Source organism: Coregonus lavaretus, assembly GCF_964263955.1.
Source record: "Coregonus lavaretus genome assembly, contig: HAP1_SCAFFOLD_435, whole genome shotgun sequence".
Classification (NCBI taxonomy): domain Eukaryota; kingdom Metazoa; phylum Chordata; class Actinopteri; order Salmoniformes; family Salmonidae; genus Coregonus; species Coregonus lavaretus.
Genome location: NW_028163374.1, coordinates 325,754 through 349,088, shown reverse-complemented (window position 1 = coordinate 349,088; position 23,335 = coordinate 325,754). Strand labels below are relative to the sequence as shown.

General features: G+C 45.6%; 1 protein-coding gene across 1 annotated transcript in view; it reads right to left on the bottom strand.

Annotated features, from left to right (window-relative positions):
- Nucleotides 1-23,016, bottom strand: part of LOC311118194 (E3 ubiquitin-protein ligase Mdm2-like) — a 63,542-nt gene extending 40,526 nt beyond the window's left edge. Inside the window, exons 1-7 of the mRNA XM_084193046.1 lie at nt 22,857-23,016; nt 18,701-18,750; nt 18,282-18,319; nt 15,912-15,975; nt 9,633-9,796; nt 7,607-7,756; nt 7,330-7,401 (exon numbers count right to left, since the gene is read on the bottom strand). Coding sequence (XP_084049172.1) covers nt 7,330-7,401; nt 7,607-7,756; nt 9,633-9,796; nt 15,912-15,975; nt 18,282-18,319; nt 18,701-18,750; nt 22,857-22,963 — 645 coding nt within the window. The 5' untranslated portion in view covers nt 22,964-23,016. The remainder of the gene's footprint in view (nt 1-7,329; nt 7,402-7,606; nt 7,757-9,632; nt 9,797-15,911; nt 15,976-18,281; nt 18,320-18,700; nt 18,751-22,856) is intronic.
- Between the last annotated feature and the right edge of the window lie 319 nt (nt 23,017-23,335).

Sequence of the window (23,335 nt, the reverse complement as noted above, 5' to 3'; positions counted from 1 at the left end):
CCACTAGATTAGACAACAGGCCATACAGCTAGATTAGACAACACCACTAGATTAGACAACACCACTAGATTAGACAACAGGCCATACAGCTAGATTAGACAACAGGCCATACAACTAGATTAGACAACACCACTAGATTAGACAACAGGCCATACAGCTAGATTAGACAACACCACTAGATTAGACAACACCACTAGATTAGACAACAGGCAATACAGCTAGATTAGACAACAGGCCATACAACTAGATTAGACAACAGGCCATACAACTAGATTAGACAACACCACTAGATTAGACAACACCACTAGATTAGACAACAGGCCATACAGCTAGATTAGACAACAGGCCATACAACTAGATTAGACAACACCACTAGATTAGACAACAGGCCATACAGCTAGATTAGACAACACCACTAGATTAGACAACACCACTAGATTAGACAACAGGCAATACAGCTAGATTAGACAACAGGCCATACAACTAGATTAGACAACAGGCCATACAACTAGATTAGACAACAGGCCATACAACTAGATTAGACAACAGGCCATACAGCTAGATTAGACAACACCACTAGATTAGACAACAGGCCATACAACTAGATTATACAACAGGCCATACAGCTAGATTAGACAACACCACTAGATTAGACAACACCACTAGATTAGACAACAGGCAATACAGCTAGATTAGACAACACCACTAGATTAGACAACAGGCAATACAGCTAGATTAGACAACACCACTAGATTAGACAACAGGCCATACAACTAGATTAGACAACACCACTAGATTAGACAACAGGCAACACCACTAGATTAGACAACAGGCCATACAGCTAGATTAGACAACACCACTACATTAGACAACAGGCCATACAACTAGATTAGACAACAGGCCATACAACTAGATTATACAACACCACTAGATTAGACAACTGGCCATACAACTAGATTAGACAACAGGCCATACAGCTAGATTAGACAACAGGCCATACAACTAGATTAGACAACAGGCAATACAGCTAGATTAGACAACAGGCCATACAGCTAGATTAGACAACAGGCCATACAGCTAGATTAGACAACAGGTCATACAGCTAGATTAGACAACAGGCCATACAGCTAGATTAGACAACAGGCCATACAGCTAGATTAGACAACAGGTCATACAACTAGATTAGACAACAGGCAATACAACTAGATTAGACAACACGCCATACAGCTAGATTAGACAACAGGCCATACAGCTAGATTAGACAACACCACTAGATTAGACAACAGGCCATACAACTAGATTAGACAACAGGCCATACAACTAGATTAGACAACAGGCAATACAACTAAATTAGACAACAGGCCATACAGCTAGATTAGACAACAGGCCATACAACTAGATTAGACAACAGGCAATACAACTAGATTAGACAACACGCCATACAGCTAGATTAGACAACACCAATAGATTAGACAACAGGCCATACAACTAGATTATACAACAGGCCATACAGCTAGATTATACAACAGGCCATACAACTAGATTAGACAACAGGCCATACAACTAGATTAGACAACAGGCCATACAACTAGATTAGACAACAGGCCATACAGCTAGATTAGACAACAGGCCATACAACTAGATTAGACAACAGGCCATACAACTAGATTAGACAACAGGCAATACAGCTAGATTAGACAACAGGCCATACAGCTAGATTAGACAACAGGCCATACAACTAGATTAGACAACAGGCCATACAGCTAGATTAGACAACAGGCCATACAGCTAGATTAGACAACAGGCCATACAACTAGATTAGACAACAGGCCATACAACTAGATTAGACAACAGGCAATACAGCTAGATTAGACAACAGGCCATACAGCTAGATTAGACAACAGGCCATACAACTAGATTAGACAACAGGCCATACAGCTAGATTAGACAACAGGCCATACAGCTAGATTAGACAACAGGCCATACAACTAGATTAGACAACAGGCCATACAGCTAGATTAGACAACAGGCAATACAGCTAGATTAGACAACAGGCCATACAACTAGATTAGACAACAGGCCATACAGCTAGATTAGACAACAGGCAATACAACTAGATTAGACAACAGGCAATACAACTAGATTAGACAACAGGCCATACAACTAGATTAGACAACAGGCCATACAGCTAGATTAGACAACAGGCCATACAGCTAGATTAGACAACAGGCCATACAACTAGATTAGACAACAGGCCATACAACTAGATTAGACAACAGGCAATACAGTTAGATTAGACAACAGGCCATACAGCTAGATTAGACAACAGGCAATACAGCTAGATTAGACAACACCACTAGATTAGACAACAGGCCATACAACTAGATTAGACAACAGGCCATACAGCTAGATTAGACAACAGGCAATACAACTAGATTAGACAACAGGCAATACAGCTAGATTATACAACAGGGCATACAGCTAGATTAGACAACACCACTAGATTAGACAACAGGCCATACAACTAGATTAGACAACAGGCCATACAACTAGATTAGACAACAGGCAATACAACTAGATTAGACAACAGGCCATACAGCTAGATTAGACAACACCACTAGATTATACAACAGGCCATACAGCTAGATTAGACAACAGGCAATACAACTAGATTAGACAACAGGCCATACAACTAGATTATACAACAGGCCATACAACTAGATTAGACAACACCACTAGATTAGACAACAGGCCATACAGCTAGATTAGACAACAGGCCATACAACTAGATTAGACAACAGGCCATACAGCTAGATTAGACAACAGGCCATACAACTAGATTAGACAACAGGCCATACAGCTAGATTAGACAACAGGCCATACAACTAGATTAGACAACACCACTAGATTAGACAACAGGCCATACAGCTAGATTAGACAACAGGCCATACAACTAGATTAGACAACAGGCCATAGAACTAGATTAGACAACAGGCCATACAGCTAGATTAGACAACAGGCCATACAACTAGATTAGACAACACCACTAGATTAGACAACTGGCCATTCAACTAGATTATACATCAGGCAATACAACTAGATTATACAACAGGCAATACAGCTAGATTATACAACAGCGCTAGATTAGACAACAGGCCATACAACTAGATTAGACAACAGGCCATACAGCTAGATTAGACAACAGGCCATACAACTAGATTAGACAACAGGCCATACAACTAGATTATACATCAGGCAATACAACTAGATTATACAACAGGCAATACAGCTAGATTATACAACAGCGCTAGATTAGACAACAGGCCATACAACTAGATTAGACAACAGGCCATACAGCTAGATTAGACAACAGGCCATACAACTAGATTAGACAACAGGCCATACAACTAGATTAGACAACATGCCATACAGCTAGATTAGACAACAGGCCATACAACTAGATTAGACAACAGGCCATACAGCTAGATTAGACAACACCACTAGATTAGACAACAGGCCATACAACTAGATTAGACAACAGGCCATACAACTAGATTAGACAACAGGCCATACAACTAGATTAGACAACAGGCCATACAACTAGATTAGACAACAGGCCATACAGCTAGATTAGACAACAGGCCATACAGCTAGATTAGACAACAGGCCATACAGCTAGATTAGACAACAGGCCATACAACTAGATCAGACAACAGGCCATACAGCTAGATTAGACAACAGGCCATACAGCTAGATTAGACAACAGGCAATACAGCTAGATTAGACAACAGGCCATACAACTAGATTAGACAACAGGCCATAGAACTAGATTAGACAACAGGCCATACAGCTAGATTAGACAACAGGCCATACAACTAGATTAGACAACACCACTAGATTAGACAACTGGCCATACAACTAGATTATACAACAGGTCATACAACTAGATTAGACAACACCACTAGATTAGATAACAGGCCATACAACTAGATTAGACAACACCACTAGATTAGACAACAGGCCATACAACTAGATTAGACAACAGGCCATACAGCTAGATTAGACAACAGGCCATACAACTAGATTAGACAACAGGCCATACAGCTAGATTAGACAACAGGCCATACAACTAGATTAGACAACACCACTAGATTAGACAACAGGCCATACAGCTAGATTAGACAACAGGCCATACAACTAGATTAGACAACAGGCCATAGAACTAGATTAGACAACAGGCCATACAGCTAGATTAGACAACAGGCCATACAACTAGATTAGACAACACCACTAGATTAGACAACTGGCCATTCAACTAGATTATACATCAGGCAATACAACTAGATTATACAACAGGCAATACAGCTAGATTATACAACAGCGCTAGATTAGACAACAGGCCATACAACTAGATTAGACAACAGGCCATACAGCTAGATTAGACAACAGGCCATACAACTAGATTAGACAACAGGCCATACAACTAGATTATACATCAGGCAATACAACTAGATTATACAACAGGCAATACAGCTAGATTATACAACAGCGCTAGATTAGACAACAGGCCATACAACTAGATTAGACAACAGGCCATACAGCTAGATTAGACAACAGGCCATACAACTAGATTAGACAACAGGCCATACAACTAGATTAGACAACATGCCATACAGCTAGATTAGACAACAGGCCATACAACTAGATTAGACAACAGGCCATACAGCTAGATTAGACAACACCACTAGATTAGACAACAGGCCATACAACTAGATTAGACAACAGGCCATACAACTAGATTAGACAACAGGCCATACAACTAGATTAGACAACAGGCCATACAACTAGATTAGACAACAGGCCATACAGCTAGATTAGACAACAGGCCATACAGCTAGATTAGACAACAGGCCATACAGCTAGATTAGACAACAGGCCATACAACTAGATCAGACAACAGGCCATACAGCTAGATTAGACAACAGGCCATACAGCTAGATTAGACAACAGGCAATACAGCTAGATTAGACAACAGGCCATACAACTAGATTAGACAACAGGCCATAGAACTAGATTAGACAACAGGCCATACAGCTAGATTAGACAACAGGCCATACAACTAGATTAGACAACACCACTAGATTAGACAACTGGCCATACAACTAGATTATACAACAGGTCATACAACTAGATTAGACAACACCACTAGATTAGATAACAGGCCATACAACTAGATTAGACAACACCACTAGATTAGACAACAGGCCATACAACTAGATTAGACAACACCACTAGATTAGACAACAGGCCATACAGCTAGATTAGACAACAGGCCATACAACTAGATTATACAACAGGCCATACAGCTAGATTAGACAACAGGCCATACAACTAGATTAGACAACAGGCAATACAACTAGATTAGACAACAGGCCATACAACTAGATTAGACAACACCACTAGATTAGACAACAGGCCATACAACTAGATTAGACAACAGGCCATACAGCTAGATTAGACAACAGGCCATACAACTAGATTAGACAACAGGCAATACAACTAGATTAGACAACAGGCCATACAACTAGATTAGACAACACCACTAGATTAGACAACAGGCCATACAACTAGATTAGACAACAGGCCATACAGCTAGATTAGACAACAGGCCATACAGCTAGATTAGACAACAGGCCATACAACTAGATTAGACAACAGGCCATACAACTAGATTAGACAACAGGCCATACAACTAGATTAGACAACAGGCCATACAACTAGATTAGACAACAGGCCATACAGCTAGATTAGACAACAGGCCATACAGCTAGATTAGACAACAGGCCATACAGCTAGATTAGACAACAGGCCATACAACTAGATTAGACAACAGGCCATACAACTAGATTAGACAACAGGCCATACAGCTAGATTAGACAACAGGCCATACAGCTAGATTAGACAACACCACTAGATTAGACAACACCACTAGATTAGACAACACCACTAGATTAGACAACACCACTAGATTAGACAACAGGCCATACAACTAGATTAGACAACAGGCCATACAGCTAGATTAGACAACAGGCCATACAACTAGATTAGACAACAGGCCATACAACTAGATTAGACAACACCACTAGATTAGACAACAGGCCATACAACTAGATTAGACAACAGGCCATACAGCTAGATTATACAACAGGCCATACAACTAGATTAGACAACAGGCAATACAACTAGATTAGACAACACCACTAGATTAGACAACACCACTAGATTAGACAACAGGCCATACAACTAGATTAGACAACAGGCCATACAGCTAGATTAGACAACAGGCAATACAACTAGATTAGACAACACCACTAGATTAGACAACAGGCCATACAACTAGATTAGACAACAGGCCATACAGCTAGATTAGACAACACCACTAGATTAGACAACAGGCCATACAAATAGATTAGACAACACCACTAGATTAGACAACAGGCCATACAGCTAGATTAGACAACACCACTAGATTAGACAACAGGCCATACAACTAGATTAGACAACAGGCCATACAGCTAGATTAGACAACACCACTAGATTAGACAACAGGCCATACAACTAGATTATACAACAGGCAATACAGCTAGATTAGACAACACCACTAGATTTGACAACACCACTAGATTAGACAACAGGCCATACAGCTAGATTAGATAACACCACTAGATTAGACAACAGGCCATACAACTAGATTAGACAACAGGCCATACAGCTAGATTAGACAACACCACTAGATTAGACAACAGGCCATACAACTAGATTATACAACAGGCAATACAGCTAGATTAGACAACAGGCCATACAGCTAGATTAGACAACAGGCCATACAGCTAGATTAGACAACAGGCCATACAACTAGATTATACAACAGGCAATACAACTAGATTATACAACAGGCCATACAACTAGATTAGACAACAGGCCATACAACTAGATTAGACAACAGGCCATACAACTAGATTAGACAACACCACTAGATTAGACAACAGGCAATACAGCTAGATTAGACAACAGGCCATACAGCTAGATTAGACAACAGGCCATACAACTAGATTAGACAACAGGCCATACAACTAGATTAGACAACAGGCAATACAACTAGATTAGACAACAGGCCATACAGCTAGATTAGACAACAGGCCATACAGCTAGATTATACAACACCACTAGATTAGGCAACAGACACTAACCAACCAGAACATTGGTAGCTGTGGTATCCTTGTGTTGGTGAGATTTTATTATTATTATTATGGATAATATGAAACATACTGCTTTCGTGATTTCAGTGTCGTCATCGAACGAGTCCTCCTCCTCTGCTTCAAAGATGGTGACTTCATACACCTGTGAGAGAACCACAGAGACAGTGAGTCAACAGCTGCAGTTTGACCCCAGGACACTAGAGGGCGCTGTTTGAAATGACACACACACACCAGTGTTTCCTCGGGGGGTTCGGGAGCATGCCCCCCACCCCCCCAGTGATAGCACCACAGCTAAATGAATGCAGCGGAAACACACACACACAGTTGAAAAGACAGTGAGCTGAGACCTCGTCCTCTCCAGACACTGAAGCCTCTTCGGGATCGCTGTAGGCATCCGAGTCAATGGACTCCACCTCAAACTCCACGCTGAAGTTATCAGAGTCCAGATCCTGGCTCAGAACATCGTCACACACGTCACTGACCGATGAACCTACTTCCTGTTGAGAGAGAGAGAGAGAGAGAGCGCTCAGTAACATGGGACTTACACAGCTAAAGTACTGAACGACCCCATGTCACATCATCTGACCATTATGTGTAGGAATTAAATCATCTCATTCCTTCATCTGTATAATTTCGTAACCCAACAGGTATTCTCTAGTTTAGGATCTCACCCTCCTTTAATTTAGGATTGATGAAACTACAGTCTTAGACAGGGTTAATAGTTGTACTGCAGTAGGCTACTCACAGAGATACACTAGGCTACTCACAGAGTTACACCAGGCTACTCACAGAGATACACTAGGCTACTCACAGAGTTACACCAGGCTACTCACAGAGTTACACTAGGCTACTCACAGAGATACACTAGGCTACTCACAGAGATACACTAGGCTACTCACAGAGATACACTAGGCTACTCACAGAGATACACTAGGCTACTCACAGAGATACACTAGGCTACTCACAGAGTTACACCAGGCTACTCACAGAGTTACACTAGGCTACTCACAGAGATACACCAGGCTACTCACAGAGATACACTAGGCTACTCACAGAGATACACCAGGCTACTCACAGAGATACACTAGGCTACTCACAGAGATACAGTAGGCTACTCACAGAGATACACCAGGCTACTCACAGAGATACACTAGGCTACTCACAGAGATACACCAGGCTACTCACAGAGATACACTAGGCTACTCACAGAGATACACTAGGCTACTCACAGAGATACACTAGGCTACTCACAGAGATACACTAGGCTACTCACAGAGATACACTAGGCTACTCACAGAGATACACTAGGCTACTCACAGAGATACACTAGGCTACTCACAGAGATACACTAGGCTACTCACAGAGATACACTAGGCTACTCACAGAGTTACACCAGGCTACTCACAGAGTTACACTAGGCTACTCACAGAGATACACCAGGCTACTCACAGAGATACACTAGGCTACTCACAGAGATACACCAGGCTACTCACAGAGATACACTAGGCTACTCACAGAGATACAGTAGGCTACTCACAGAGATACACCAGGCTACTCACAGAGATACACCAGGCTACTCACAGAGATACACTAGGCTACTCACAGAGATACAGTAGGCTACTCACAGATTTACACTAGGCTACTCACAGAGATACACTAGGCTACTCACAGAGATACACTAGGCTACTCACAGAGATACACTAGGCTACTCACAGAGATACACTAGGCTACTCACAGAGATACACCAGGCTACTCACAGAGATACACTAGGCTACTCACAGAGATACAGTAGGCTACTCACAGAGATACACCAGGCTACTCACAGAGATACACCAGGCTACTCACAGAGATACACTAGGCTACTCACAGAGATACAGTAGGCTACTCACAGATTTACACTAGGCTACTCACAGAGATACACTAGGCTACTCACAGAGATACACTAGGCTACTCACAGAGATACACTAGGCTACTCACAGAGATACACTAGGCTACTCACAGAGATACAGTAGGCTACTCACAGAGATACACCAGGCTACTCACAGAGATACACCAGGCTACTCACAGAGATACACTAGGCTACTCACAGAGATACACCAGGCTACTCACAGAGATACACTAGGCTACTCACAGAGATACACTAGGCTACTCACAGAGATACAGTAGGCTACTCACAGATTTACACTAGGCTACTCACAGAGATACACTAGGCTACTCACAGAGATACACTAGGCTACTCACAGAGATACACTAGGCTACTCACAGAGATACACTAGGCTACTCACAGAGATACATCAGGCTACTCACAGAGATACACTAGGCTACTCACAGAGATACACCAGGCTACTCACAGAGATACACCAGGCTACTCACAGTGTTACTGTGGGAGTCTGAAGACTCAGTGCTCCTCCGGTCTCGTCTCAGGCCTCCTATCACACACCAGGACATGCTGTCATCAAAGGGTAGAGAAAAGCTGTCTGACCTATGCCTCTTCCTGGGCTCACAGCCGTCCTCCTCTTGTGTCGATGATGTACCCGCTGGAATAGAACAGAGGAGATGTGAGCAGTGGTGTGAGCAGGGTTGACACATCAAATACTACTGTTAACAATTTCTTCAAATAAGCCATTTCTCCTCTGATGGCAATAGAGAAGAATGCTGTGCATCCAATCACTCAGTTGACATATTGAAACATACTGATATAGTCTTCAACAAAGCGATTTCTTCCTTGATGACACTGAATATCTTATGTGATGTTCACAAGACATCAATGACTTTTTATAGCCGTACATGTGCATTGGCTTGAGGTACGACCAGTAGCTAAGAGCAATAAAAAAACATCTTTAAAAACGGTCAATTTCAATCCATCAGGCTAGGACTGCTGTGGATGTGGATTCCCCCCTGGTCTGGTAGGAACAGGCATGTCTTTGTTGTGTCTGTGTGTGGATGCTATGGGCCTGAAGAGACTCATTGTGAGGAGAAGTCATCTGAACACATTCTCCACAGCCTCCAGACCAGTGTGTTCCTTAGGTCTGGTCCTATCTCCTATCCCCACAGCAGGACAAGTCTGGACGGACACAGTGAAAGTGACAGTGGTTCTATGCTTTGATCAATCCATAACTCAGTCTCTGAAATATATAAAAGGTGTGTACATCTTCCCCAACAGCCTTGACAGGGTAGCACATGAAACCATCCTGTCTGACATGACACCACGAAGCCATCCTGTCTGACATGACACCACGAAACCATCCTGTCTGACATGACACCACGAAACCATCCTGTCTGACATGACACCATGAAGCCATCCTGTCTGACATGACACCATGAAGCCATCCTGTCTGACATGACACCACGAAGCCATCCTGTCTGACATGACACCACGAAGCCATCCTGTCTGACAAGACACCACGAAGCCATCCTGTCGGACATGACACCACGAAGCCATCCTGTCTGACAAGACACCACGAAGCCATCCTGTCTGACAAGACACCACGAAGCCATCCTGTCTGACATGACACCACGAAGCCATCCTGTCTGACATGACACCACGAAGCCATCCTGTCGGACATGACACCATGAAGCCATCCTGTCTGACATGACACCATGAAGCCATCCTGTCTGACATGACACCACGAAGCCATCCTGTCTGACATGACACCACGAAGCCATCCTGTCTGACATGACACCATGAAGCCATCCTGTCTGACATGACACCACGAAGCCATCCTGTCTGACATGACACCACGAAGCCATCCTGTCTGACATGACACCACGAAACCATCCTGTCTGACATGACACCACGAAGCCATCCTGTCGGACATGACACCATGAAGCCATCCTGTCTGACATGACACCATGAAGCCATCCTGTCTGACATGACACCATGAAGCCATCCTGTCTGACATGACACCATGAAGCCATCCTGTCTGACATGACACCACGAAGCCATCCTGTCTGACATGACACCACGAAGCCATCCTGTCGGACATGACACCACGAAGCCATCCTGTCTGACATGACACCACGAAGCCATCCTGTCTGACATGACACCATGAAGCCATCGTGTCTGACATGACACCATGAAGCCATCCTGTCTGACATGACACCACGAAGCCATCCTGTCTGACATGACACCACGAAGCCATCCTGTCTGACATGACACCATGAAGCCATCCTGTCTGACATGACACATTTACATTTACATTTACGTCATTTAGCAGACGCTCTTATCCAGAGCGACTTACAGGAGCAATTAGGGTTAAGTGCCTTGCTCAAGGGCACATTTACGTCATTTAGCAGACGCTCTTATCCAGAGCGACTACAAATTGGTGCATTCACCCTATAGCCAGTGGGATAACCACTTTACAATTATACTATTTATTTATTTATTATTTATTTTTTTTTGGGGGGGGGGGGGTAGAAGGATTACTTTATCCTATCCCAGGTGTTCCTTAAAGAGGTGGGGTTTCAAATGTCTCCGGAAGGTGGTGAGTGACTCCGCTGTCCTGGCGTCGTGAGGGAGCTTGTTCCACCATTGGGGTGCCAGAGCAGCGAACAGCTTAGACTGGGCTGAGCGGGAACTATGCTTCCGCAGAGGAAGGGGAGCCAGCAGGCCAGAGGTGGATGAACGCAATGCCCTCGCCTGGGTGTAGGGACTGATCAGAGCCTGAAGGTACGGAGGTGCCGTTCCCCTCACAGCTCCATAGGCAAGCACCATGGTCTTGTAACGGATGCGAGCTTCAACTGGAAGCCAGTGGAGTGTGCGGAGGAGGGGGGTGACGTGAGAGAACTTGGGAAGGTTGAACACCAGACGGGCTGCAGCGTTCTGGATGAGTTGTAGGGGTTTAATGGCACAGGCAGGGAGCCCAGCCAACAGCGAGTTGCAGTAATCCAGACGGGAGATGACAAGTGCCTGGATTAGGACCTGTGCCGCTTCCTGTGTAAGGCAGGGTCGTACTCTCCGAATGTTGTAGAGCATGAACCTGCAGGATCGGGTCACCGCCTTGATGTTAGCGGAGAACGACAGGGTGTTGTCCAGGGTCACGCCAAGGCTCTTCGCACTCTGGGAGGAGGACACAACGGAGTTGTCAACCGTGATGGCGAGATCATGGAACGGGCAGTCCTTCCCCGGGAGGAAGAGCAGCTCCGTCTTGCCAGGGTTCAGCTTGAGGTGGTGATCCGTCATCCATACTGATATGTCTGCCAGACATGCAGAGATGCGATTCGCCACCTGGTTATCAGAAGGGGGAAAGGAGAAGATTAGTTGTGTATCGTCAGCGTAGCAATGATAGGAGAGGCCATGTGAGGATATGACAGAGCCAAGTGACTTGGTGTATAGGGAGAAAAGGAGAGGGCCTAGAACTGAGCCCTGGGGGACACCAGTGGTGAGAGCACGTGGTGCGGAGACAGCTTCTCGCCACGCCACTTGGTAGGAGCGACCGGTCAGGTAGGACGCAATCCAGGAGTGAGCCGCGCCGGAGATGCCCAGCTCGGAGAGGGTGGAGTGGAGGATCTGATGGTTCACTGTATCAAAGGCAGCAGACAGGTCTAGAAGGACAAGAGCAGAGGAGAGAGAGTTAGCTTTAGCAGTGCGGAGAGCCTCCGTGACACAGAGAAGAGCAGTCTCAGTTGAATGACCAGTCCTGAAACCTGACTGGTTTGGATCAAGAAGGTCATTCTGAGAGAGATAGCAAGATAGTTGGCTAAAGACGGCACGCTCAATAGTTTTGGAAAGAAAAGAAAGAAGGGATACTGGTCTGTAGTTGTTGACATCAGTGGGATCGAGTGTTGGTTTTTTGAGAAGGGGTGCAACTCTCGCTCTCTTGAAGACGGAAGGGACATGACACCATGAAGCCATCCTGTCGGACATGACACCATGAAGCCATCCTGTCGGACATGACACCACGAAGCCATCCTGTCTGACATGACACCACGAAGCCATCCTGTCTGACATGACACCACGAAACCATCCTGTCTGACATGACACCACGAAGCCATCCTGTCTGACATGACACCATGAAGCCATCCTGTCGGACATGACACCATGAAGCCATCCTGTCTGACATGACACCATGAAGCCATCCTGTCGGACATGACACCACGAAGCCATCCTGTCTGACATGACACCATGAAGCCATCCTGTCTGACATGACACCATGAAGCCATCCTGTCTGACATGACACCATGAAGCCATCCTGTCTGACATGACACCACGAAACCATCCTGTCTGACATGACACCACGAAGCCATCCTGTCAGACATGACACCATGAAGCCATCCTGTCTGACATGACACCATGAAGCCATCCTGTCTGACATGACACCATGAAGCCATCCTGTCTGACATGACACCATGAAGCCATCCTGTCTGACATGACACCACGAAGCCATCCTGTCTGACATGACACCACGAAGCCATCCTGTCGGACATGACACCACGAAGCCATCCTGTCTGACATGACACCACAAAGCCATCCTGTCTGACATGACACCATGAAGCCATCCTGTCTGACATGACACCACGAAGCCATCCTGTCTGACATGACACCATGAAGCCATCCTGTCTGACATGACACATTTACATTTACATTTTAGTCATTTAGCAGACGCTCTTATCCAGAGCGACTTACAGGAGCAATTAAGGTTAAGTGCCTTGCTCAAGGGCACATTTACGTCATTTAGCAGACGCTCTTATCCAGAGCGACTACAAATTGGTGCATTCACCCTATAGCCAGTGGGATAACCACTTTACAATTATACTATTTATTTATTTATTTTTTTTTTTTTTTTGGGGGGGGGGGGGGTAGAAGGATTACTTTATCCTATCCCAGGTGTTCCTTAAAGAGGTGGGGTTTCAAATGTCTCCGGAAGGTGGTGAGTGACTCCGCTGTCCTGGCGTCGTGAGGGAGCTTGTTCCACCATTGGGGTGCCAGAGCAGCGAACAGCTTAGACTGGGCTGAGCGGGAACTATGCTTCCGCAGAGGAAGGGGAGCCAGCAGGCCAGAGGTGGATGAACGCAATGCCCTCGCCTGGGTGTAGGGACTGATCAGAGCCTGAAGGTACCGAGGTGCCGTTCCCCTCACAGCTCCATAGGCAAGCACCATGGTCTTGTAACGGATGCGAGCTTCAACTGGAAGCCAGTGGAGTGTGCGGAGGAGGGGGGTGACGTGAGAGAACTTGGGAAGGTTGAACACCAGACGGGCTGCAGCGTTCTGGATGAGTTGTAGGGGTTTAATGGCACAGGCAGGGAGCCCAGCCAACAGCGAGTTGCAGTAATCCAGACGGGAGATGACAAGTGCCTGGATTAGGACCTGTGCCGCTTCCTGTGTAAGGCAGGGTCGTACTCTCCGAATGTTGTAGAGCATGAACCTGCAGGATCGGGTCACCGCCTTGATGTTAGCGGAGAACGACAGGGTGTTGTCCAGGGTCACGCCAAGGCTCTTCGCACTCTGGGAGGAGGACACAACGGAGTTGTCAACCGTGATGGCGAGATCATGGAACGGGCAGTCCTTCCCCGGGAGGAAGAGCAGCTCCGTCTTGCCAGGGTTCAGCTTGAGGTGGTGATCCGTCATCCATACTGATATGTCTGCCAGACATGCAGAGATGCGATTCGCCACCTGGTTATCAGAAGGGGGAAAGGAGAAGATTAGTTGTGTATCGTCAGCGTAGCAATGATAGGAGAGGCCATGTGAGGATATGACAGAGCCAAGTGACTTGGTGTATAGGGAGAAAAGGAGAGGGCCTAGAACTGAGCCCTGGGGGACACCAGTGGTGAGAGCACGTGGTGCGGAGACAGCTTCTCGCCACGCCACTTGGTAGGAGCGACCGGTCAGGTAGGACGCAATCCAGGAGTGAGCCGCGCCGGAGATGCCCAGCTCGGAGAGGGTGGAGTGGAGGATCTGATGGTTCACTGTATCAAAGGCAGCAGACAGGTCTAGAAGGACAAGAGCAGAGGAGAGAGAGTTAGCTTTAGCAGTGCGGAGAGCCTCCGTGACACAGAGAAGAGCAGTCTCAGTTGAATGACCAGTCCTGAAACCTGACTGGTTTGGATCAAGAAGGTCATTCTGAGAGAGATAGCAAGATAGTTGGCTAAAGACGGCACGCTCAATAGTTTTGGAAAGAAAAGAAAGAAGGGATACTGGTCTGTAGTTGTTGACATCAGTGGGATCGAGTGTTGGTTTTTTGAGAAGGGGTGCAACTCTCGCTCTCTTGAAGACGGAAGGGACATGACACCATGAAGCCATCCTGTCGGACATGACACCATGAAGCCATCCTGTCTGACATGACACCATGAAGCCATCCTGTCGGACATGACACCATGAAGCCATCCTGTCTGACATGACACCACGAAGCCATCCTGTCTGACATGACACCATGAAACCATCCTGTCTGACATGACACCACGAAACCATCCTGTCTGACATGACACCACGAAGCCATCCTGTCGGACATGACACCACGAAGCCATCCTGTCGGACATGACACCACGAAGCCATCCTGTCGGACATGACATCAGTCTGTTTCTCCAGGAGGAAGTTACAGCACAGATCCACGTGAGCAGGACTGGTGTAGTTAGTAGGCGTAGGCTTATGGAAACACTGTTGGAGTACTCCAACAACAACACACATTATTCAGACAGAGACAGAGAGGTACTCACCAGGGTCACTCCTCCTCCTCCTCCGTTCTGAGGTAGATGATGAAGGACAGTCTGAGTCTGTTTCCTGTAACAGATTAAAACAGGAGGAACTGTTAAGAGAAATGAACCAGTGAACCAGGACACTGTGGGAGTCTGTCTATAAAACTCACCCAGGCACAGCGACCACTTAAAAACGACATCACAGGAAAAACCACTTCAGAAGCTCCGAGGGAGACCGTCTTGGAACAATGTGACAGCATAAACATCACTCTTCAACAAACTATGTTGTTTCAACTTGAGGTTGAGTGCGTGTGTGTGTGTGTGTGTGTGTGTGTGTGTGTGTGTGTGTGTGTGAGACCCAGGGCTAGGCAATTAGTTTGACACAGTCTGTTTGGAACTCTTTAAAATGGAGGGTGATGGAGCAGTGTTTCCCCTACATTAATTTAGTAGCGGTGGCCCGCCGCTGTTAATTTCTTGCCACCGCTGCTAAACGTTATAGTCGTTGGCTCAATGACGAAGTCTCTGGGAACAGCTAGCATGTCATCGCACCCAACGCCAGTAGTTTCACATTTCAAGTTTTAAATGTCACGTGCACAAGTACAGTGAAATGCCTTTCTTACAAGCTTCTAAACCCATCAATGCCGTAATCAATATCCCATGTAATAATTTTTAAAAGAAAAACAAGGTAGAACAAAAACACGAGAAAGTAAGCTAGCTATATACTGGGTCAGTCAGCTCCAGTACCATATCAACAATGTGCAGGGATACTGGAGTGATGGAGGTAGATATGTATAGGTGTAAGGGGACAGGGATACTGGAGTGATGGAGGTAGATATGTATAGGGGTAAGGGGACAGGGATACTGGAGTGATGGAGGTAGATATGTATAGGGAGAAGGGGACAGGGATACTGGAGTGATGGAGGTAGATATGTATAGGGGTAAGGGGACAGGGATACTGGAGTGATGGAGGTAGATATGTATAGGGGTAAGGGGACAGGGATACTGGAGTGATGGAGGTAGATATGTATAGGGGTAGGGCATACAATTAACTCCTACCACCCACCAAACGTGGGTATATTTAGATATCGGTGGGTATGAATTTGCAGGGCTCTACAGTGAAGAGCATTACATTCACTAATCAAAAATAGTCAAAAGCCAAGTATGAGCACATGTGCGAGTCGGGGATTAGAAATATTCTGCAGTAGCTTGTTTTCAAAGTATTTCTGCTGTTTTGTTTCATAGCTGCTAATGGCACAACAACAACAATACTCATCCTATATCCCACCTGTTTCATAGCTGCTAATGACACAACAACAACAATACTCATCCTATATCCCACCTGTTTCATAGCTGCTAATGACACAACAACAACAATACTCATCCTATATCCCACCTGTTTCATAGCTGCTAATGACACAACAACAACAATACTCATCCTATATCCCACCTGGTGCAGCAACACTGCCTGGCAGGGTGAAGGTTTGGCACAGTGTCTTGTGTTATATAGATGGATTTCAGAATTAACCTGGAAGAATCCATTGAAGGGGTTAGGTAAACTGTCTGGGAGGTGTTAGTATTTGTAGATGAAAGTGCATAATTGGCGTACATTAACGTCGTAAATAGACAAGATATTGAGTTGGTACTCAGCAGACCTGAAATTTGCTCAGTGATGAAAAAAATTAAAGGGAACATTGGTTGGGGGCGGTATGCAAATTGGAGTGGGTCTAGGGAAGGGGTCTCAAACAGGGCAGATGAGTCGAAGTCAAACATTTAAAGGTAAGTAACTACAGATCTGATGTTCAAAAGTTCTTGTCGGTTGTAAGAAATTACAGCGGAAACAATTCATGGAGAAAAAAAAATTACGACAAAAGAATCACAAAACAGCAAAGTTGGGTCGGAGCCTGTAAAATAGCAGCTATCCAGTACCCCGTTATAGCAACGCCCCCACTGGAGTGTTTCAACCAACCAAACACATGGATTTTCAAATCAAATCAAATGTTATTGGCCACATGCGCCGAATACAACAGGTGTAGACATTACAGTGAAATGCTTACTTATAAGCCCTTAACCAACAGTGCAGTTTTTTTATTTTTATAAGACAAGTCAAATAAAACAACAACAAAAAAGTGTTGAGAGAGAAAAAATAAAATAACATTAGGGAGGCTATATATACAGGGGGGTACCGGTGCAGAGTCAATGTGCGGGGGCACCGGCTAGTTGACGTAGTTGAGGTAATATGTACATGTGGGTAGAGTTAAAGTGAATAAATTACAAATAACACGGGAAAACACACATAATAGTACAACTGGTTAGAGGTTTCCCTTCATTTAGTTTAGTGTGTCTACCATAGAAATAAAATGAATAGATCCTCTTTCTATGTTGTCTTCCTACCTTAGGCCCTCTATCCGGTTTATCCAGAGACTGGGATTCTTAAGGAAAAAGAAACATCCACATTTAAAAACTCTGAATAGACTACCGGTACTTCTTCAGTGTCTTATCAACCCCAATACATCAGACAGCATTGAACTGCCTAGCGTAACAAATGGCTTTTTCAAAAAGTGATGTATATGAAACCCCACCTCTTTAAGGAATACCTGGGATAGGATAAAGTAATTCTTCTACCCCCCCCCCCACCTAAAAAAAATAAATATATATATATAAAAAAAAAATATTGTAAAGTGGTTATCCCACTGGTTATAGGGTGAATGCACCAATTTCTAAGTGGCTCTGGATAAGAGCGTCTGCTAAATGACGTCAATGTAAATGTAAACTAGTAACTACAGGACAATAACTGAAAAGGGGAAAAGTACCTTGATTTTGCACTGCTAGGAGATTTTGTGTGATCATAGCGAAGAGGACTCTGAAATAGCAAAACACACAAGGCTAACATTAGCATACTGAAACAGTTTCCGTTTCAGCCATCTCAAATTTGTTTAGCAAAAAGAAGCCTGCTCATCAACTTCAGTAACTTCTTTTTGAAACATCAGTACACATCTGAGCCAACACATGCCACAGGTGACAGCATATTAAGTGGCTGTATTAGAGGGCCAGAGAGCCTGTATTAAAGGCTGTGTAGAGGGGATGTATTAGAGGCTGTGTAGAGGGGATGTATTAGAGGGGATGCATTACAGGCTGTGTAGAGGGGATGTATTAGAGGCTGTGTAGAGGGGATGTATTAGAGGCTGTGTAGAGGGGATGTATTAGAGGATGTATTAAAGGCTGTGTAGAGGGGATGTATTAGAGGCTGTGTAGAGGGGATGTATTAGAGGCTGTGTAGAGGGGATGTATTAGAGGCTGTGTAGAGGGGATGTATTAGAGGCTGTGTAGAGGGGATGTATTAGAGGCTGTGTAGAGGAGATGTATTAGAGGACCAGAGAGCCTGCATTACAGGCTGTGTAGAGGGGATGTATTAGAGGCTGTGTAGAGGGGATGTATTACAGGCTGTGTAGAGGGGATGTATTAGAGGCTGTGTAGAGGGGATGTATTAGAGGATGTGTAGAGGGGATGTATTAGAGGATGTATTAAAGGATGTGTAGAGGGGATGTATTAGAGGCTGTGTAGAGGGGATGTATTAGAGAGCCAGAGAGCCTGTGATGTATTAGAGGCTGTGTAGAGGGGATGTATTAGAGGCTGTGTAGAGGGGATGTATTAGAGGCTGTGTAGAGGGGATGTATTAGAGGCTGTGTAGAGGGGATGTATTAGAGGCTGTGTAGAGGGGATGTATTAGAGGGCCAGAGAGCCTGTGATGTATTAGAGGCTGTGTAGAGGGGATGTATTAGAGGCTGTGTAGAGGGGATGTATTAGAGGATGTATTAAAGGCTGTGTAGAGGGGATGTATTAGAGGCTGTATAGAGGGGATGTATTAGAGGATGTATTAAAGGCTGTGTAGAGGGGATGTATTAGAGGCTGTGTAGAGGGGATGTATTAGAGGGCCAGAGAGCCTGCATTAGAGGGCCAGAGAGCCTGTATTACAGGCTGTGTAGAGGGGATGCATTAGAGGCTGTGTAGAGGGGATGTATTAGAGGGCCAGAGAGCCTGCATTAGACGGCCAGAGAGCCTGTATTACAGGCTGTGTAGAGGGGATGCATTAGAGGCTGTGTAGAGGGGATGTATTAGAGGATGTATTAAAGGCTGTGTAGAGGGGATGTATTAGAGGCTGTGTAGAGGGGATGTATTAGAGGGCCAGAGAGCCTGCATTAGACGGCCAGAGAGCCTGTATTACAGGCTGTGTAGAGGGGATGCATTAGAGGCTGTGTAGAGGGGATGTATTAGAGGATGTATTAAAGGCTGTGTAGAGGGGATGTATTAGAGGCTGTGTAGAGGGGATGTATTAGAGGGCCAGAGAGCCTGCATTAGAGGGCCAGAGAGCCTGCATTACAGGCTGTGTAGAGGGGATGTATTAGAGGCTGTGTAGAGGGGATGTATTAGAGGCTGTATTAGAGGGACTGTATTAGAGGCTGTGTAGAGGGGATGTATTAGAGGCTGTGTAGAGGGGATGTATTAGAGGATGTATTAGAGGGACTGTATTAGAGGCTGTGTAGAGGGGATGTATTAGAGGCTGTGTAGAGGGGATGTATTACAGGCTGTGTAGAGGGGATGTATTAGAGGACCAGAGAGCCTGCATTACAGGCTGTGTAGAGGGGATGTATTAGAGGGCCAGAGAGCCTGTATTAGAGGGGCTGTATTAGAGGACCAGAGAGCCTGCATTACAGGCTGTGTAGAGGGGATGTATTAGAGGCTGTATTAGAGGGACTGTATTAGAGGCTGTATTAGAGGGGATGTATTAGAGGCTGTGTAGAGGGGATGTATTAGAGGCTGTGTAGAGGGGATGTATTAGAGGCTGTGTAGAGGGGATGTATTAGAGGATGTATAGAGGGGATGTATTAGAGGCTGTGTAGAGGGGATGTATTCGAGGCTGTGTATTGGGGATGTATTAGAGGCTGTGTAGATGGGATGTATTCGAGGCTGTGTAGAGGGGATGTATTAGAGGCTGTTTAGAGGGGATGTATTAGAGGATGTATAGAGGGGATGTATTAGAGGCTGTGTAGAGGGGATGTATTAGAGGCTGTGTAGAGGGGATGTATTAGAGGCTGTGTAGAGGGGATGTATTAGAGGATGTATAGAGGGGATGTATTAGAGGCTGTGTAGAGGGGATGTATTAGAGGCTGTATTAGAGTCTGTGTAGAGGGGATGTATTAGAGCCTGTGTAGAGGGGATGTATTAGAGGCTGTGTAGAGGAGATGTATTAGAGACTGTGTAGAGGGGATGTATTACAGGCTGTGTAGAGGGGATGTATTAGAGGCTGTGTAGAGGGGATGTATTAGAGGCTGTGTAGAGGGGATGTATTAGAGCATGTGTAGAGGGGATGTATTAGAGGCTGTATTAGAGGGGATGTATTAGAGGCTGTGTAGAGGGGATGTATTAGAGACTGTGTAGAGGGGATGTATTAGAGGCTGTATTAGAGGCTGTATTAGAGGCTGTGTAGAGGGGATGTATTAGAGGCTGTGTAGAGGGGATGTATTAGAGGCTGTGTAGAGGGGATGTATTAGAGGCTGTGTAGAGGGGATGTATTAGAGGCTGTATTAGAGGCTGTGTAGAGGGGCTGTATTAGAGGCTGTGTAGAGGGGATGTATTAGAGGCTGTGTACATTTACATTTTAGTCATTTAGCAGACGCTCTTATCCAGAGCGACTTACAGAGAGCCTGTCTTAGATTATGTGTGTTGGGGGTGGGGGTAAACAGGGTGGGGGTAAACAGGGTGGGGGTGTGTTGGGGGTGGGGGTAAACAGGGTGGGGGTAAACAGGGTGGGGGTAAACAGGGTGGGGGTGTGTTGGGGGTGGGGGTAAACAGGGTGGGGGTAAACAGGGTGGGGGTGTGTTGGGGTGGGGGTAAACAGGGTGGGGGTAAACAGGCTGGGGGTAAACAGGGTGTGTGTGTTGGGGTGGGGGTAAACAGGGTGGGGGTAAACAGGGTGGGGGTAAACAGGGTGGGGGTAAACAGGGTGTGTGTGTGTTGGGGTGGGGGTAAACAGGGTGGGGGTAAACAGGGTGGGGGTGTGTTGGGGTGGGGGTTTATCGTCCGCCCCAAGCTGTGTGTGTGTTATTGTGAGAGTGTCTGTGTGTGTGTTATTGTGAGAGTGTCTGTGTGTGTGTTATTGTGAGAGTGTCTGTGTGTGTGTGTTATTGTGAGAGTGTCTGTGTGTGTGTTATTGTGAGAGTGTCTGTGTGTGTGTTATTGTGAGAGTGTCTGTGTGTGTGTTATTGTGAGAGTGTCTGTGTGTGTGTGTTATTGTGAGAGTGTCTGTGTGTGTGTTATTGTGAGAGTGTCTGTGTGTGTGTGTTATTGTGAGAGTGTCTGTGTGTGTGTGTTATTGTGAGAGTGTCTGTGTGTGTGTTATTGTGAGAGTGTCTGTGTGTGTGTTATTGTGAGAGTGTCTGTGTGTGTGTTATTGTGAGAGTGTCTGTGTGTGTGTTATTGTGAGAGTGTCTGTGTGTGTGTTATTGTGAGAGTGTCTGTGTGTGTGTGTTATTGTGAGAGTGTCTGTGTGTGTGTTATTGTGAGAGTGTCTGTGTGTGTGTTATTGTGAGAGTGTCTGTGTGTGTGTTATTGTGAGAGTGTCTGTGTGTGTGTGTGTGTTATTGTGAGAGTGTCTGTGTGTGTGTTATTGTGAGAGTGTCTGTGTGTGTGTTATTGTGAGAGTGTCTGTGTGTGTGTTATTGTGAGAGTGTCTGTGTGTGTGTTATTGTGAGAGTGTCTGTGTGTGTGTTATTGTGAGAGTGTCTGTGTGTGTGTTATTGTGAGAGTGTCTGTGTGTGTGTTATTGTGAGAGTGTCTGTGTGTGTGTTATTGTGAGAGTGTCTGTGTGTGTGTTATTGTGAGAGTGTCTGTGTGTGTGTTATTGTGAGAGTGTCTGTGTGTGGCTCTTTGATGGAGAAGCTGTCCACTCCCTGCAGTGTGTCCCCTCACCGTGGCTCTTTAACAGAGAAGCTGTCCACTCCCAGTACAGCCCCCAGTGGGTCGTCAGCACAGTGCACTAGGTGTTGCTGCTTCATGTCATAAAGCTGCTTCTTCATGATGTACTGCCCCAGGTAGAATATCACCTGACAATAGACAGCACAGGGGTCACAGGTCAACACCACAGCATAACACACAAGAGGAGAGAGAGCGTAACAGGGGTGCTGCCAGAGGTCAAGAGGAGAGAGAGCGTAACAGGGGTGCTGCCAGAGGTCAAGAGGAGAGAGAGCGTAACAGGGGTGCTGCCAGAGGTCAAGAGGAGAGAGAGCGTAACAGGGGTGCTGCCAGAGGTCAAGAGGAGAGAGAGCGTAACAGGGGTGCTGCCAGAGGTCAAGAGGAGAGAGAGCGTAACAGGGGTGCTGCCAGAGGTCAAGAGGAGAGAGAGCGTAACAGGGGTGCTGCCAGAGGTCAAGAGGAGAGAGAGCGTAACA